The following is a 19,934-nucleotide window of genomic DNA, read 5'->3' as shown; positions in this document are numbered from 1 at the left end:
TAAGTTTTTTTTTTGTCCCTATTGTACCTCGAAAATAACTCTCTATTTTCTTCAGACACGAAGATTATTTTTTTCTACTAGCTGAACTGATTGCAATAGATGAAAAATAATTAAATAATAGTAGTAATTATAAATAATAGTAGCAAAGTTATGCATGAAAACACACGTTTCACATCTTGCTGGTCAAAATCATCCTGGTAACTTTAAAAATTGTCATAGTCTTCATTTTTCATCATTGAACAGTCTAATCTAGTTTAGTCTCTAAACAATTCTTCTTGCTTCATGACATAAATTTTACTCATAATTGAAACATTTTATTTTTTGTTTTCAATATCCAATCCAGATAATAGTGAGCTCACAATACAGGAAAATATTTATCACCCAATCTTGTGCTAATTTTATTAGAAACTGATTCTATAATTTTATACAATATGTTAAATCAATATGCATTTTGGTCACCTCTTCTAAAGTCATTTGAATATTCTTTGCGCTTTTTTAAAACTATCTTGGAGTAAGAATTTTTTTGAATTGATCCACGCTTGGTTGAAATATACATCTGAGTTAAATTTATTAATAGTTTCAATTGTAGCTTGAACAGAAGCTTGAACATTCCAAAAATTAAGTTAAGCTGATTGAAGATTTTTTGATAGAGTAAGGCATTGTTCAAAAACTCTCCACAATACAAACAAAGCGAATAAGCATTGAAACGAAGACGTGTTAAAGGACAGTACCTTTTTCATTATTGAAAAGTTGTTTTCCAAAATCACTGCTTTGAAATTATCAAGGAGGGTTTTTATGGTTTAAAAGACCATCTTGTGTTGTCTCTTGAAGACCCTCTTATGTCATTCTGAGATTGCATAGTTAAAGAGTTCCCAGGAAAGATATTTGTTGATGTGAGATATTTTTTTCAAAAATAGTATGTATTTTTAAGAAGTATAATAAGAAATTGTACTATGCATTGAGTATCTGAAACGTGTTTCTGGAAAAAGAAAATGGTGGTGAACACTCATTAAATAGACACTTAAAATATGAGCGTAACAATGAATGTAAAATACCAAGTCATTGTGAAAATCATGCAGCCACACCACTGCAAGTGCCTCATAACCATAATTGCACACAGCACAAAAGAATGAAATATTTAGCCTATATGAAGAAATTATGTCTTTAGTTAAAATTAACCATGATTCTTCATCAGTTTTTTCTGTTCTGAAAAGGCTGGTAAAAAGGAATGATGAATTTCTAATAAATCATTCAAAAAACAGAAAACACTTGCTCATGTTTGGAAATGGGTCAAGTTTCATCAATAATTACGGAGAACCAGCAAGATTCTTTTTTCATGAACATTGATTTGCGATTTACATAAATTGATGTTGCTCATTTTTTATCACTCCTCTCAAAAAATTTTGGGGTGCGACCGCCCCCTCTTGACCCTCCTATTTGCCGCCCCTGGATGCCACAGCACCCTATGGTGTTGCAGAGAGAGGCAAGGGGTGCCAGATTGTGACCACGATTATCAATATATATTACCATGCAAGACCAAAATCTGTTGAATGTCAACATTTGCTAGAACATTTCAACATTTCCATATCGAAGACACCAGCGGAAGAACGAGTTTTTCTGGCAAATAACCAGTGAAAGTCTACATTCTCCAATTTCGGTCTTTCACAGTGATATATATATACAAAAAAGATGTGGTATTAGGGTGCCCTGAGAAAATTCTAATTCTTCAAAGGGTGCTGCGATTCGGAAAAGTTTGGGAACCTTTGGGTTAAACAATAATTTAAAACATATTGACAAAAATATAAACAAAGAAAACATATGTTATTTACCTTTTGTATAGTCTGACTGTGGTAAAAAGATGATTGCCAAAGAACATGTTTATTTTTGTTTGGGTTGAAAGAGGAAAAAAATTTAAATATGTACAACGTTGATAAGCGTTTTCTGCAAACCAAAAGGCATAATTTGAAATCAAGAACAGTTTTCCTCACACAAGGTCTAACTTGCAAGTTTCTATGCCCAGGGCACTTACAACTTTTTTAGACAAATTTGAATAACTGATTTACATTATAAGGGGCTGTCCATAAATGTCATTTTTTTTCAATATTTTTGACCCTGTTTCCCCTTTGCCTCAAAGCGTCACACTTCACCACATGCTCTCCCTTCTCTCCTTCATATGACAAGCTGAATTATGAAAAAAAACACTTGTAATTCATCAGAATCAAAACACTTTCAGAATTTATTTTTAAACTTACAAGCATTTGTTTTAATGACATGCACACACATTTGTGAGCATAACAATTTTAATAAATTGGTCCAAAAGCTAAACATTTCGGAAATCGAAATCTCCACAAGCCTTCTTGCTTTATAAGGCATTATAGAAATAAGGGGGGGGGGGGATCATATGAATTGGTCAATATTTAGGGAATTGCAAAGATTTAGCACTTTAAGATGATTTAGAACAAAGAAGGTGAAGGTTTTACAGAAGCAGCAATATTTTAGTAAAAGAATATCACTAATGATACAATAAAGTACAGAAATATTGTGAAAAAGGTACTTTACATTTACAAATCTCATAAAACAAATTTCTGTAATGTGAATGTTACATCAACATTTTTTTTTCTTGTTTACTAAAATTTAATAGCATTATTGGTCATTCATATCACCTGGTTGAGCATTGAAAATATTTTTCAATACAGTAGAACTTAATAGAAGAAAATGCTCAACACAACTGTTAATCATTTTAGTAAATTGTAATGGTTAACTCATTTGGTTCAATGTGACCCATATGCGGTGAACTTTTACAAACATGCAATAAAAGTTTTAAACTTTCAGTTTTTTATGACCCCAAAACATCCTCCATTTCATCTACATTTTGGATAGGTAATTTACGTTGCTTAGTGGAACAAGGAATAGGGAGATAAATATTTTTAAAGTTAATTTTTTCCATATTATTTTGTACCACCATAATGTACACTTAACTTATCTTGTAAGAAATAAGATTAGTTTTAAGACAAATAACATAAATTATGCACATTTTTAATCAAACATTATAATGAAAGAACAACTGAAACCTATACTATTAATTTAAAATAGAATTGGATACATTTTGTGTACGTTAACTCTACTTTATGAACATAAATTACTCATTACCAGGTTGAATTTAACTTTTTAACTAGGACTTGATTTACATCTTAATTTGCATTGACAGTTTTCCCAACGAAATAAAATCTATGAACATACAAAACAAAATTATTCGAAGAAAATGGCATTTTTGTCTTCTAAAATAAACAAAGGTTATGAGCATAATAGGCTACATTTGAATGCTTTTATTTCATACAAAATATGCATGTGACATTTCTTTTTACCTGCTTTCTCTGCCTTGTCACCAACTCATAATTTCATGAACCTCTCTCCCCCCTCAGAGAATGACATTATTTATAGAGGATTTGCAGCTTCATCTTCTTGTAGTATTCCTTGATTAAAACTTGAGGTCATTATCCTTAAATCTGAAGTCCCACCGTTTAAACCATTCAGGCTGTTTTGTAAAATAAAAACTTTTAAACTTAATTTTTTCTATAAAAGGTTGTTTTTTCTAAGAAAAACCAGCTTTTTTAAAAGGTTTAAACCAAAAAAATTGGCCAACCTTTTTTGGCCTGGGTAAAAAACAACAGCCCTGCCACCCAGAAAAGAAAAGTCTTATTTTTCTTCATTTTCCAAAGATGTTATCTGCTTCTGGTGTATATCCACTATAGGTGTACTATGTACTTGTTAGAAAATTTAAAATAATCGAAATAAAACAAAAATTTAGCCAGCGCTTCAACATTTAACTTTTTAACATTTGACACTGTTAAAAAGCAATGAATTTTGTGTAAGTCTTTAATTTATGACTAATACGAAAAAAGGAAAAAAAAATCATTTATTTGTCTTTCAAAAAAGTTTTTAAAATCAGAAAAAGTTGATTCTCAGATCAGATGCAGAGATCAAATTTTCAAAATAAAGTCATCAAAAGTTTAAAATCAGTAAATAAAAAAACATTTTAAAGTAAAATAATTTTTGAGTTGTATTTCAAAAGGTCTACATGATGAATACTTTTTTAGTAACACAAACATAATCACTGGGGAAAAATTGGGGGGAAGGGGGTGGGATAAGCATATCACAATACCAGATTTGCGGTATGAATGCAAAAAATACTGGAACTCTGGTGCATAAAAGGAACACAATCACAAGAATATTATTTGCCGGAATATTTTACAGAAATTGATGGAAGGCAAGTACATGTGTAAACATAGTGGAAAAACTCAAATTTTCTTACCAAGTTCCTTGCACAGCTTTTTTACAGCTGTAAATGTCTTTGCAGAAAAATCTGCTTTGATATCAATGAATCTCAAGTCTGGAAGTTGCAGCCTTAAATATTTATGCATGGGAGTGAAATGTAATAGAGCATCTGCTTGTATTCCACACTGATCAAGTGTAGAACGCGTGCGGCACAACCACATATTTTTCTTTGGCCACCATAAAGCATGATCGGACCAATCATTGGCCACATCTGTAAAAATTCACACAAGAAAGGTAAATGATATTAAAATCTTACAATAAGAATAAAAAATAAATTAATAATTATTAGAGCTTTTATTGATTAATACATTGTTGGTCAGTAGTATTATCTGGTCTGCTATTTGCATTCAGACTAGTCCTGTTTATGGTGAATTTATGGTTATAACATTATAGCTTCAATTCCTTTTCAGGTTTTACTGTGTATCATTCAACTTTTAATAAGGAAATTATGGTTATAATGAAATTTTTATTTAGTTCCTCTGACTTAGCTGTAAACGAACGCGACTAGGCACAAAAAATGTCTAAACCAAGAACTAGCAAGGTTTTAACAAAGGGGATGCTGGCATACTAAGGCTATATATCCTCATTTCTATGCATTTCTAATAACTTTTCTAAAATGAAATATTTATTAATTAAAGCTAAACAATAAAAATAAAATTCTTTCTTTCTCAATATCAAGGAAGCATTTTGAAACCTTTACAATTTTTGAGTTACATTCCCTGTACTCAACACTTTTTGCTACTCTTAGCAAACTTGAATTTAAAAAAAAAAAAAAAAAAGAAAAAAGGATTCTGAATTCTAGGAACATTTGTCTCAGAGAGAAAAGTAGTAATTTAAGAATATTTTATCTAAATAGTATGAAAATGATAAAAAATACACATTAATAAAACATAAAGTTAGCAAAAAGATTGCATACAGAGGTTTTGAAGTGAAACCTTTTTTTAATGCAGAAATTAATGGATGAAAGACGGCTATGTCTTTCACACACATGAAACACTAAACACATGTATGCAAAAATTTGTCAATTTTGTGCTTTATTTGCATTATTTTTATAATTTTGCTATCAAGGTAAAAGTATTCTTTTATTTTTCATGTTGGGTTTGCAATCCGTTATTTCAGTATTTTAGTATTATTAAATATTAAGCTTGAAACAAAATAACAAAAGAAAATTATCAGCATAATATTTTTTTTTAAATATATGCTTCACAAAATAAAAAAGCTTTATGATTACTAAACCTTATTTTTTATTATTATTCTAAACAACTTTTTAGAATTACACGTCTACATTTAAGTAGACAACCTATGCTCATTAAAATTTAAAAACTTTTAACTTACAACTTATCAAAATACTTGAAATTTGTTTAAATAATGCATCCAGCAATTTTGACACAGAAAATATTCGAGAATGATTGATAATACAATGAATTCCACAACTCCTACACAGTAAATGATGGATGATTCATTAAGTGGCGATGTTGCACACTGCTCAAGCATCACAGTAATATGAGACTTTACAAAGATGATTGAATGCCTCACAATGAGAAATTCAATCATCTTTGCAAACATGATCCTTTCTTCAAGAATTATTCATAAAACTAATGCTAGAAAGTTTCAATAAACTTTAAAAAAATATACATATATGTGTAATAAAAATAATAAGTATATGAAATTAGGTTTTTGTGAAGCCAATAAAGGGAGTTACACTTGAAGAATCAGAAAAATATATTGTCATCCCAGACTTAACAGCAAACATTTTATTTGGCATTTTCTGGCAAAATCAAACTTTTATCTTTTATTTATTTACTGTATCAGCATCATGACAAATCAATTACAGCATAAAACAGCTTTTTTCAAAGGAATCAGGGAGATCCCATGGCTACTAATTTTATTGAACGCAAATAACAAACAAGATGCAGCTACATATCTTCTTCAAACATGTGAATAAATTGGAGAATTTATAATCTTTAAAACAGGAAGCCTTTTTCAAAACATGAATATGAGAATCCGTTTTAAAATCTTCTCAATGAGCTAAAACTTTTTTAATTGAAAAATGAAAGCAATTACGAATTTATCATCAAATATTTTACTACTTACCTAATTCTTCAACTAAATTAAGCATAAGGCCCCCAATATGCAGATCACCCTTTACTCTGATAGATCTCTCTACTTGAAGATCAGTTACCAAAACTCTAAGCTCCCAGGAGCCATCGCCCACAAGATAGCCGTCAGATATCATCTTGATTTCTGAAAGAAAGTACAACCATGAAGTGAAAAAATGAAACAATTAATACAAATAAATAAATACAAATGTGATGAACAGCAACAGGCACTGGGCCCAGCTATGCTGGTCCTAGTCAATTTATTAGTCCCCAATGAAGATCAATATCACTCTGAAATCTATCCACTCTTTTACTCATTACCACCTCTTCCGGTAAGCTGTTCCAATTGCCCACAACCCTACTAAAGTAGTAGTTTTTCTTAATTTCCAGGTTAGCCTGAGATTTGAATAGCTTAAAACAATGTCCCCTTGTCTTACTTTCCGTCAGAAAATTTAACTCATTAACATCTTTCATTTTGATAGATTTAAACAACTGAATCATGTCCCCTCAGGCTCTCCTTTGCTACAGGCTATATTTTATTAAGTCTGTTATCATAGTCTAAATCTAAAAGTACCTTTACTAGTCTAGTTACCCTTCTTTGAACCCTTTCCAATACAGAACATGAAAAACAGCATGATAAAGCATGAAAACAGCTATATGATAAAACTGATGGCAAAATATGTTCTTTATCATTATAAAATTTCAAAAGCAACGTAAAAATTCATGACTGGTTTTGTAAATATTTTAGTTTTCAGCAATTTGAATCTTCTTATGGTGAAAAATTTACCTCAATAGAAAAAACTCAGTTGATTTTCATTACTTAAAAAATAAATCACTCATATATATTATGACCATATTAATTATGATTACTGTAGTTCCAGGCAGCGCGCAGCATCCTGTTGACCTTCAAGTGCTTTTTTTGCCATTCTGAGAGACGTTTCCCTTTCAGTCCCCAACACCCTTTTTTGGCACAGCCGCATATCATTTCAAATGCCCAAAAGGCACTGCACACACACAATCACTTTTCAAGTACAATTTTCTCCTCAAAAGTCCTTGCACAAATGATGATAGTCACTTCGAAAAAATTGCTTCTCAATATTTTTTCCTATTTCAGTTTTGAAACCCATGAACACATGCAAAGTAAATTTTTAAATTTGTGCCAATTTAAACCTCAAATTTCACTAACATCTCTCCATTAAATGAAGGGCTTTCCTGCAAGGTATCAAGTTCTTACATGCGACAACAACCAAAATTTAATAAAAGATCTACAAACTACATAATTTTGATTGAAACAAGCTAGACCAAGGGTCAATTAAGATTCAAATTGGGCCCACCTTGTGGTCCCTTCGCAAAATTCTATATTGTAAAAGCGGTCACTTAAAATTTAATATCCAGGGGTCTGTCCAGGATTTTAGTGTCCTATTTTTCAGAATTAAAAAAAATAATAAATGCAAAAAATCAAATCTTTTTGTGAAATTTCAAAATTTAAACCAAAAGTTATCCATTAATATGGATTAAATTTCTGGTTTGCGAACTCAATTTATTAAAAAATGAGTCCATGAAAGGTCCGATTTGGTCAATCGAAATGTAGTGAAGGGTCCTTTTTAACTAATTAGAATTTTGTGAAGGGTCCTTTTTAACTAATTAGATTTTTGTGAAGGGTCCTTAAAAGGACCTATATTTCCTATGGCCAGACCCTAGATATCTTATAATTAGGCCTTACATTCAAAAAATTTCATTTGTAAAAGCAGCTCTTATCACTTTTAAGCTCAATCAATTTGTCTGAAAGCAAAACATCAGTAAAAAAAACCTCCAGCTCCTAAGGCATTCAAAGTGAAGTCCTTCATGCCAAAGGGATTTCGAATTAGATCCGTGATACCTATACATGTGGTATACGATATGACAAAAAATTTTTCACAAAAAAATGTGTAAGAAAAATGCCTCAAAAATAGTTTTTTTTTTTTTAACAAAAAGAAAAGTTCACAAAAATTTCTTTTTTTCTATAAGATGCGAATCTAAAAAAAACCTGGATCAATCCAGTTGTAGACATTAATTTATCATCAAAAAAAAAACGAGCTGAAAGTACGCTTTTTCGGAAACTTCTCATGCTCATATCTTTTTTTATTATAGAATCAACAATAGACCACATTGTCGGCTCAGAGTAACAATAATACATTTGCCAGGAGTGCTCACCTTGGGGGGGGGGGGGGCGTTGAGGGGTATTTCTCACTTTTGGGGGGGCTCTTTAGGGTTTGCCGATATCAGGGCTCCCAACACATTTTAGCCATAGAAAAGGGTAAAAGAGGACCACTTTGAATCAAAAAGAGGACCAGTTAGGATTAAAAAGAGGACCTTGGGAGGACCATTCATAGTTAAACCCAGGGAAGCACCAAAAGGCAAATTAGCTGCCTGGCAATAAATACAAATGTGACGACCAGCAACAGGCACTGGGCCCAGCTAGGCTGGTCCTAGTCAATTAATTAGTCCCCAATGAAGATCAATGGCCCTCTTAAAGCTATCCACTCCCTTGCTCATTACCGCCTCTTCCGGTAAGCTATTCCAAGTGCCCACGACCCTGCTAAAGTAGTAGTTTTTCCTGATTTCCAAGTTAGCCTGAGATTTAAATAGCTTAAAACAATGACCCCTTGTTCTGCTTTTCCCGCAAAAATTTAATCCATTTACATCTTTCATTTTGATAAATTTAAATAACTGAATCATGTCCCCTCTGACTCTCCTTTGCTCCAGGCTGTACATGTTAAACCTATTAAGTCTGGTATCATAATCTAAATCTGAGAGTCCCCTTACTAATTTAGTTACCCTTCTTTGAACCCTTTCCAATAAAAAAAATATCTTTCTTCAGATAAGGCGACCAAAACTGAACAGCATACTCCAAATGAGGTCTTACTAAACTCCTATATAAAGGCAGAAGAACTTTCTTAGATTTGTTTGAAATAGATCTATTGATGAACCCAAGCATTTTGTTGGCTTTGTTACTAGCAATACTGCACTGTTGACTAAACTTGAAGTCCTGATTTATAAAGACACCCAGATCCATAACATTTTCTGCCTGATTTATGACTGAACCCTGTAAACGATATCTCATATGCTTATTTCCATGACCTAAGTGTAGCACTTGACATTTCCCTACATTAACTGCCATACCCCATTTATCTGCCCACTTAGTAATATGATCTAAATCCTCTTGCAGCTGTTTTACTTGTTCTTCATTTTCGACAATCCCCATAACTTTTACATCATCAGCAAAACAATTTATGCTTCCAGAAATATTTTCATTGATGTCATTCATAAATATAATAAACAAAAGAGGCCCTAAAACTGATCCCTGAGGAACCATACTTAAAACATCACTCCAATTAGAATGATTTCCTCTCACAACTACTCTTTGCTTCCTACCAGTAAGCCAATTTCTAACCCAAAGTAAAGTTTTTCCTCCTATTCCAATGTCAGCTAACTTGCTGAGAAGAGCAACATGCGGTACCTTGTCAAAAGCTTTTTGAAAATCAATATAAACAACATCCACACATTTTTTGTTATCTAAAGCTGAGGTAACCTTGTCGTAGAAATGCAATAAATTAGTAGTACAGGATTTACCTTTCCTGAAACCATACTGCAAACTAGTCTTACAAATCATCGAAGTCAAACTTACAGGTCTATAATTCCCAGCAATACCTTTAGACCCCTTCTTGAAGAGTGGCGTTATGTTAGCCAGCTTCCAGTCTTCTGGCACCATCCCCGAGTTATAAGAAGCATTGAAAATATTCAAAATAACATCCACTAATTCCTCTGCACATTCAACTAAAATTTTTGGATAAATATTATCTGGTCCCGGAGCTTTAGTTGCTTTAATCTTTTTCAAATGAAATAAAACCTCCTCCCTGGAAAATACCAAATCCTCAAGCTGTATAATAGCTTGTGTCTTGTTAGTGTCAACTGTTGAGATACAGTTATCGTTAAACACACTGGAAAAAAAGTTATTTAGAACATTTGCAATATCCCTATCGTTATAGATTAAATTTCCATACTCATCAACCAAAGGCCCAATTTGACTGTTTCGAGCTTTCCCAGAATTAGCGTAAGCAAAAAACCTCTTAGGGTTCCCATCAATGTCATCTGCCAGCCTTTGCTCCAATTCCCTTTTCTGAATCCGTACCAAATACTTAAAATTTCGCCTTGCCTTACCATATTGGAGCCTCTCCGCACTCTGACCAGTTTCTTTAAACTTACGAAAAGTGGCTTGCTTATAATTAAGAGCTTCTTTAGTCTCCCTGGAGAACCACATGGGCCAAATTTTGGTACTAACACCTTTTCTCCTAAATGGAACATAGTCCCCAACGGTTTTAGCAAGTTTATCCTTAAATTCCGTCCACTGCTGATCTACGTCGCTATTTTCCAACCCTGACGAAAAAACCTCTTTCAAGCTCTGCCTAAGTGCAACAAAATCAGTGTTTCTGAAATTGGGCACAAACCTAAAATTATCATCTTTGCACACTTCAAATTTAACCCGGAACCTAATGCTGTTATGATCACTATCTCCAATATGCTCCCCTACACTCAACCCCTGAACAAAACTACCTATGTCACAAAAAACTAGATCCAAAATCGCCTCCTATCGAGTTCCCTGAGTTACAACTTGATCTAAGAAACAGTCACCAATTACTTTTAAAAATTCCTCTTCTTTGCCATTACCAGGGTAAAAATTATTCCAATCAATACCCGGAAAATTGAAATCCCCCATTATGATAACGGATCCCTTACTGGACATGTCACTAATAATACGGTACATCTGTTCATCTTGTCCCTGGTTTGAATTAGGTGGCCTATAAATGTTTCCAAAGCGTAGCTTTTTGCCCTTACTGCTCATCAACTCCAGCCAAACCATATCAATATCAGTAGGCTTATCATTTATGACCAATTCATTGCAAATAAAATTGTCTCTAACATAAAATAAAACCCCACCACCTCTTTTACCTACTCTATCCTGTCTGAACAAATTATACCCAGCAATATGTAATAACTCTGCATCAGATTCGGTAGCCCATGTCTCTGTAATTCCAATAACATCCAACTTCTCATCCATAACTATGCTTTTCAATTCATCCATCTTGTTCCTAATACTGCGAGCATTGGTATAGAAAACTTTAAGCATGCCTAAGTTGCTTTTATTTAACACCCTGAAATTTCCTAAATTACAATTGTTAACATTACTACTCTTGTTCGTCACTTTATTTCCATTTCTAGCAATACCCAAAAAAATTTCATTCTCTCGATACCTGATGCTTGAACCATGCCCCCCATTCCACTTGAACCATGCCCCCCATTCCAACTTAGTTTTTTGACTCCGAAGCCCTTAAAATTAATCCACTAACCATTTTGACCTCTGTAGAGCTCAGATGCAGGCCATCCCTAGCAATCCAATCCCGTTTACAATGGAATACGTGAAGATAATTCGTTAATTAACCAAAATAATGATTTTTAATGATAAATCCTTATCACCTTCTGTACATCTGAACTTCTTATCCATTGAATTATATTATTCACACAAACATTTGGATGGGGGGGGGGGAGACAAGCAAGCATGTCACTGACCATCTTACAGAGTAACTTTAATTGTAAAATAAATTTTCTAATACTTAACAGGTAAAAACTAGCTAGTTAAAAATAATCACCCAAGTGATCGATCAAACAGTGCATACCTAATAAAGACCTTTTAGATACAGTTATTACAGTAAATACCATAACACATAGTAGTTTACAAAATAGTTCACATAACCAGTTTAAAGAGAATTCATTTTGATATAAGGTACCGCAAGACAAGAAGATATAGTTTGGAGGCCAGGAGGTCCCCCTCCCCCTCCACAGCCCTTGATTTTTACACATATTTCCAGCCTAAATATGGTAAGTCTATATACATATGAGAGTTTATGACCAAACACCAAAGCAGGAGGTAATTTCTGGCCATGCTACTGACTGACTAAGTTCAAAAATATTAGAGGTTTGCCCCAAATCATTTATCAGTATGCTAAGTATCCAAATCATTTCTTCATATGTATGTATTATTTGTTCGGGCACCAAAAAAATATTGTAACTGTCTTCAAGTATATATAAAAATTAGTGAGAAAGAAATTTTTTTTATTAAAGTCACCACACCCAAAAATATACAAATGCTGCTTAAGCGATAAATACACTGAATGTAAATTTGAGCCTGCTTTTACTGGATAACTTAATGTAATAAATAAATGTGTAAGTTTAGATTCATAGAGCTATATTTTCAAATTGAAAATACTCATTATGAGTACTTAAAAAAATAAGGATACAAAGTTTTTTAGTTTTAAAAATAAAATTAAATAAAAAAAAAATTGAGGTAGCACATGTCAAAACAGCTTCCAATTTTAAAAAATATTAAAACAATTACAAAATGCAAAAGGATTGAAATCTTGCACACGAGAATCAAATTTTCGCGAAGTATGTTCACTGTTGGCCTAATTTCCAAAAAAAAAAAAAAAAAAAATTCTCTAAAACTAAACATGACTAAAATTGAACACAAAATATCCTCGTCTAGGATAGCATATGTGAAAATAACATTCGATTGCGCAAAATATCAAAATATGCACAAGATGCAAAAAGATTGAAATCTCAAAGACAAGAAGCAATTCCTTGCAAAGTACAAGTAAGTGCAATGCTGCTATGTTTCCAAAAATAAGAAAGTTTATTATCTATTAAAATTAAACAAAAAATAAGCTAACCTATGATGGCGTATGTCAAAATAACTTCCGATTGCCAAAAATATCATAACATTAACAAGATGCAAAAAGATTGCGAAGTGCGAGTAAGTTCAATGTTGCCATGGTTTCGAAAAAAAAGTAGTTTATTACCTATTAAAATTAAACAAAAAATAAGCAATCTATGGTGGCGTATGCCAAATAACTTTTGATTACCAAAAATATAAAAATATTAACAAGATGCAAAAAGATTGAAATCTAAAACACGACAAGCAATTTTCTGCGAAGTGTGAGTAAGTTCAATGTTGCCATGGTTTTGAAAAAAAAGGTAGTCTCCTATCTATTAAAATTAAACAAAAAATAAGCTAGTCTATGGTGTAGTGTTTCAAAATAACTTCTGATTGCAAAAAATATCAAAATATTTACAAGATGCAAAGAGATTGAAATTTCAAACCCAGCAAGCAATTTTCGGCGAAGTCCAAGAAAGTTTCATGTTATCATGGTTCCGAAAAAAAAGTTTATGATCTATCGTAATTAAACATAAAATAAGCTAATCTAAATTAATGAATGTTAAAGTAACTTCTGATTGTCAAAAACATCAAAATATTAACAAGATGCAAAAAGATTGAATTCACAAACAAAGGAAGTAATTTTTTGCGATGCTACGTATTGAACACAAGTTCAGAAAATTACACTGATGAAACATTCTTGATTTTTTTCAAGTGCGTACGAACTCGTGAGAAATATCGGTAGCAAAATGCTTTGATTTCATGTCATAACTCCCCAAACCTCTCCGTTTGTTAGATTTCCATGTTACAGCGGTGGGAGGAGGAGTAATGACGTCAATCTGAAGCGAAATATTACCAGAAAGTCAAGTTCAATAGAAAAACGCCGCGGCAACGTGTTCGGGCTTAACATAAGTCAGCACACAGTATCTTTTAATGTAATGAAAATTTTTAAAATCTGATTCTTTAGTAAAAACAATCAAAAGCGGACAAAACGGACCAAAATGTTAAAAAGCGGACTTTACCCTGAAAAACGGACTTTGGCAGGAACAGTGGACCATTTGGGAGCCCTGCGATATATATCACGCTATATATCCAATATTTATTTGGAAAATATCATGATATTTTGATAGTTATTTTTTCAACTACGGTATTTTCAACATAAAATTATGTGGTACTCACAGTATTGTTCATTTATTATTAAAAATAACCAAAACATTATGTATTATATTTTTTGAATGTATTACTACTTTATTAGTTTTACAAAGTGGTGTAATATTCCTTTTTACTTTCTTCTATATCTAAAATATAGAAGAAAGTATTGGATTCGTGCAAATTTTCGAATTTTGAACGTTTTGAGATGTGCTGAGTCCATTTCGACCATTTTTGGAAAATGTCTGTCTGTGTGTGTGTGACCAGTTTTTTGTGGCCGCTCTACAGCAAAAACTATCACATAAAATTGAACAAAATTTGGTACACATATCCTATGTGAACTTGTGCCCATTGGTTTTTGGCACGAATTCCTCCAAGGGGGTGGAGCAATGGAAGGTTTCTAGAGTTATGCGTGCCTGCTATTTTCCAGGAAGTAACTGGCAGAATCAAACAAAATTTGGTCCATATGTTGCTCCTAACAGGTACAGGTTCTGATTCAATTTTAGTGTCAATAGCTCAAGCGGGGTTTAACCATATAACGTTTTTTTGTCGTCAATTGTGACTGCTGTATTTCAAGAAATAATGAACGGAATGAAAGAAAAATTTATCGGCAAGTAGCCCTTAGTGGGTATAAAAGCTGATTTTATTTTGGTGTCAACAGCTAAAAAGGGGGTAGCGCAATCGCCCGTTCTTTTTTTCCATTGTGAGTGCCCTATCTCAAAAAGTAATGCTACGTTCTGGTTGAAATTTGGAATATATGTGAATCCATATGTAAACAAGCGTTGGTTCAATTTTGGCGCCGATCGCTCCATGGGGGGGGCTGACTTTTTTTTTTTTGTATGTGAATAAAAATAGCTTTATAAATGCAACAATAAGAAAGATAAATAATAATAAGACTGTCGTCTGCATATTTCCCGTGATTTTTATCGTTGGAAAATGACCAGAAAATTGAAATGATTTAAACTTTTCAACTGTTGCCATCTTGTTTGTTAACAAATAAATGTTTGTAATTATTTTAAGCAAGGCTTTTAAAATAATTTTACATTTTCATTCTTTGCTTTGCTTTTGAGATAAGTGGCCGTAAATTTTTGGCGTGGGTAATTTTGTTTTTGTTTGGAATATTGCTTCCTTGTCAAGCATGGGGAGGGATCAGAATTATAAGAAATATAATAGAAGAAAGTTTCGTGATGGCCACAACATACTAGTTTATTTTATATACTCATAAAATTATTAGTCATGTAACAATTTTAATTCAAATTAAAAATGCGTAGTTAAATATTAAACGTTGGTCAGAAAAAAAAGAAATGTCTTTATTGACTGTGCACCGACTAATGCATATTTTGTATTCCTGAATCATATAACTGTGTAAAACTAGCTAACGGAAGAAAAATGAGTAAAACAGCTAATGCTAAATTAATTCCATTAAAATTGATTAAAAAGGTAAATGAAATATTAGATATAAAGTAATGAAAGAAACCTTAAATTTAAGTCTACATATTATATTGACACAAAAATAAATACATAAATAAATAAAAGAAAAGGACTGATTCGACGATGCATTTACTATTTGTAAGACTTTAGTTTGTGCTGATTGAAAATATCGGATTTGTATCAAAATATCCGAGATATAACAAAGTATTAAATATTTTCGAACCCTGATATTCTTGCATTGGGGGGGGGGGGGGTCAACACAATATTTAGGAGGGGGCACCCCTGCATTTGCTCAAATACAACTGTTGCCCAGAGGTGACAATCTTGCCACTCGGGGTGGTATTTGATGATTTTAGGGTTGTCAGGACGCCTCAGCACTGGATGTACAGCCCAAATTGATTCCCAAAAATTATTTAATCAAATTTTTTGACTGAAATTTGATTTTTTTTCTTGCTAATTGTCAGATTTCAAACTAAACATTTTTGATTTTTTACATGCATTTATGTCCAACATATAAGCATGTACATATTTATATACATTAAAAACGAACTAAACTTTTTACTTAAATCATTTGCCACTGCTGACATTAATAATGTACAGTAATTCTGTTCTGTGTCTACATTTACAGTGTCAAAGAGAAAAGTATCAAATAGGTAGGTACTTTGGTGTAGAGGGAAATTAAGTTTATTTAGAGCTTATTACATTAATAACGTAAATGATCTCATGTGGGATACTGAACAGAAAGGAAATACGTAACCAAACAAAAGTATTCAAGTGCAAGTAAAATTTCTGAATACATAATTTTGTACCTACTAGAAATTTCGAACTTTTCAATCCCCCCCCTCCCGAGGTGAAATGAACTCTTTCTGGAAAAAAATTTTCCCTCCAAAATTCACAATTTTTTTTCTGACCCTTCCCGCTCATATTATGGGTACATAAACATAACAAACATTTATATTAATGTAGTAGTGTATAATGCATCCCATGGTTTATTAACATTCAATAATGAATTTTTAAACACTTTTCACTCCATACAAATGTGGTTATCTTAGTTGACAAATGTCATCAGTTTCTCATGTTCAAATAAGCAGCAAGAAATAAATTAAATCCTCAAAACAGTACGTTTTTAATGCAGCATATAAAAGCTCCGGTGCCAAATATGAAGATATTTTACCGATCAGAAGTCCATGTCACACACATATTGATAAATTTCGCAAGATTTTTTATTGAATTTGTCAATTTAAAACATGTGTCACAACTCAGGATCTTTCTATTTACATATGCTCAACAATACCGACAATTCAACTTCCGACAAATAGCAAATCTTACGACCGAAAATACGTACCTGAAATTTAATCTGTAATTTTCTTTGATGATGGATGGAGATCAGCAAGGCACAGCGTTACGATGCAAACATTAGATAAGAAAACAAGGAGTCAGATTTCACAAACACCCTGATGCGACTTGAGGTCCAGAGGACACACCTCTAACTTTACAAATTGAAACAAATTGCACCAATAACAAAGGATGATGATCAACAAAATAAGTAAACAATAATTTGAAAATTGATAGAAAAGAACAATACCATTCATTTAGTGATGACGAAAAGTTTCTATGAATTAACTTTCATTCATTTCTCAGATGTAATTTCCCAACTTAAGTAACCACAAGTGGGCGAGAGTTTGTAAGCCACCCAAAAAAGGAAAAGCTTCCCCACCACACAGCTTTTGCGTCTGAGCGTAAACTAGTTTTTCATTGGTTGTCAGTTTATGTGGGACACACGTGCGCTATATTTTTCATGACAAAAATAGGGGAAAACTTCTCAATGGGGATAAATAAACAGAAGTTGAGTTTCCCTTTTTACAACTCTGCCTTTAAAAAAGAAAAATCTTTTTACAGATTGTTGTTTCTGTTTTGATAACAAATAAAAATGATTTTGTGTTATTTCAATGACAAACTGAAAATTTATTTTCACTTAAGTTTAAAATTTCTATCTATTTAGCGGTGTAGCACAATCTGTCAAGAGCTGTATGAAACGCAAGAAATTTCTTTTGCAATTTCCCGTCACAGGAATAAAAACATCAGTTGTTCGAAATCTAGCAATCGCTTGTTATTAATAACGTCAACTTAATGTAAGATCAGGCCCCGACATTTTTAGGCCCGGGGGGGAGGGGGGTCAGGAAAGGGCAATTGATGCATTTGAATACAATTGGGCATATTTTCGTTGTTTCTTAGCAGAATTTACATTGAGTCCCTTAATAAATCACCGTCATTTTACGTTGGTTACTGAATATCGCAACTCGAGGTTAGACTGATATCGGGTCACGATATCCAGTCCGCTTTAACAACTGACTGATAAGAAATAAATCAATACCTTTGTGCGGAAAAGTAAATAGTGATCAACAACGTTTTGACGCACAAAATTAGCAGATTACTGCACAATCCACTAGCAGTAATCTCTGTTAATTTTGAGCGTCAAAACGTTGTTGATCACCATTAACTGCCTGATCTTGTGAAATCGAGCTATATCGTTTGCCGACATTGGTACGATATTGCTAAAGCAACACCTAACAATGTTTCATTGCCAATTACAGCTGAAAGTTGATGTCTTCCTTTATATCGCTCAGCGTCATCGAACGATGTGTGCTGTTATCACAAAATTCAGCTTTTTTTGAAAAATCTACTGATAGCCAAAATCGCGTTCTCAATCGAATCACTTGATTATTGAATAGATATCATTCGAGATCTCAATTATCCAATCCCTGATCACTGAACTTACCGTCTACTCCCTTCCCCCTTAGAAGAACTGTTTATTTCTAAAACTGGGCGTGGTTTTTGTTAGTTTTCCGGAAAAGTTAGCATTTTTTAAACACCCCTTGCCCTCCCTCCGTGAAACTTCAAAATTACGAGCCTGATACTTCATCTCGTTTATCACTTCCCGAGTACTTCAGGTGTCAATCGCGTTGAGTGAAGTTTTTTTCAGGACCGGATCTGCATTTCAGCAATCGATGCATTGCGGGGTGGGGGGAATGGCCCAACTAATTGAAAAATAAAATTGAAAAAAAAAAAAAAAAAAAACCCTGCACAAGACTTGTTAGCATTACAAATATACAATGTTAGCCTTTGGGGGGGTGCCCCACAGAGCAGGGGGATCCAAAATTTATAGATCCGTGACTGTTCTCATGGTTGAGTTTTTTTGGCGGCGAGCAGCATTTTGGAATTTGGAAGCCGGGAACTTAGGGAGCATAGTATTTTGGGAGCCTGGAACTTTGAGCACCGACCATATTGGGCTCCAGGAACTTTGGGCGCCGGGAACATTGGGTGCAGAGATCTTTGGATGCCGAAAAAATTTGTTTGCTTTCCCAGTATTGGATTTCGACTTTTCTGTCCTACTTTAACTATTATAATTAAATAAAGTTTAAAAATAAATTGCTGCAATGTTCATTTATTGAGATGGTAGATATCTGTCTGTATTCCAGATCTTAGAATGTAATAACTAAGGGTGCCATCCCAGCAAGTGCGATTGTCCCCCCCCCCCCTCCTGCCAAAATTTTACTGGGTATATCCCTAAACACAATCCTCCAGTGATGAGACTGATACTCCTTTAAAATACCTTCTCTAAAGCTGTCAATGTTGCAGACTGTTTCATGCATCCCCCCTCCCGCCAGCCTCCGCTTCAGCCTTTATTTTAGAATAAATTACTGGAATATTTAATTGATAAAATAGCCCATGGTCGCTCTCTATTGCAGATATTAGTCTGCTTCGCAACAAAAAATGCGACCCTCTTCTGGAGAAACTTAACTAAAATTATTTTTCAAGAAATTCTCTAAAAATTTCAAAACCATAATCCTTGCCCTAACTCCCCGCACCTTTCTTTTAGCTCTTATTATTACAATAGATCTAAACCATTTATTGAGATGGCCGATGATTGTCTTTATTGCAGATCTTAGATAGCAGAAACATTAGTTGAGGATGGCCACCCCCCTCCCCCTTTCCAAACCGGAAAATATTTGTTCAAAATTTTGAAAAAGAACGTTAAAAAATTTAGTTAATTGAAAGTTGCAGTAATATTTGGGAGGCAGCTTGAGAATTTAATTTGAGATACATAGTTACATCTAATGCAGAGGAAAGGGGAGGCAATCCCTCCTCCCCTCCCCTGAATCAGATGTAAC

The 19,934-nt window shown here is 33.2% G+C and overlaps 1 protein-coding gene across 1 annotated transcript in view; it reads right to left on the bottom strand.

The window, feature by feature from the left end:
* The window catches only part of LOC129225294 (unc-112-related protein-like), a 65,114-nt gene extending 47,888 nt beyond the window's left edge, over positions 1-17,226 (bottom strand). The window contains exons 1-3 of the mRNA XM_054859882.1: positions 17,108-17,226; positions 6,430-6,579; positions 4,313-4,546 (exon numbers count right to left, since the gene is read on the bottom strand). Coding sequence (XP_054715857.1) covers positions 4,313-4,546; positions 6,430-6,571 — 376 coding nt within the window. The 5' untranslated portion in view covers positions 6,572-6,579; positions 17,108-17,226. The remainder of the gene's footprint in view (positions 1-4,312; positions 4,547-6,429; positions 6,580-17,107) is intronic.
* Positions 17,227-19,934: the final 2,708 nt, after the last annotated feature.

This window comes from Uloborus diversus, chromosome 6 (assembly GCF_026930045.1).
Source record: "Uloborus diversus isolate 005 chromosome 6, Udiv.v.3.1, whole genome shotgun sequence".
Taxonomy (NCBI): Eukaryota; Metazoa; Arthropoda; class Arachnida; order Araneae; family Uloboridae; genus Uloborus; species Uloborus diversus.
This window is presented reverse-complemented; position numbering and strand designations above follow the sequence as displayed.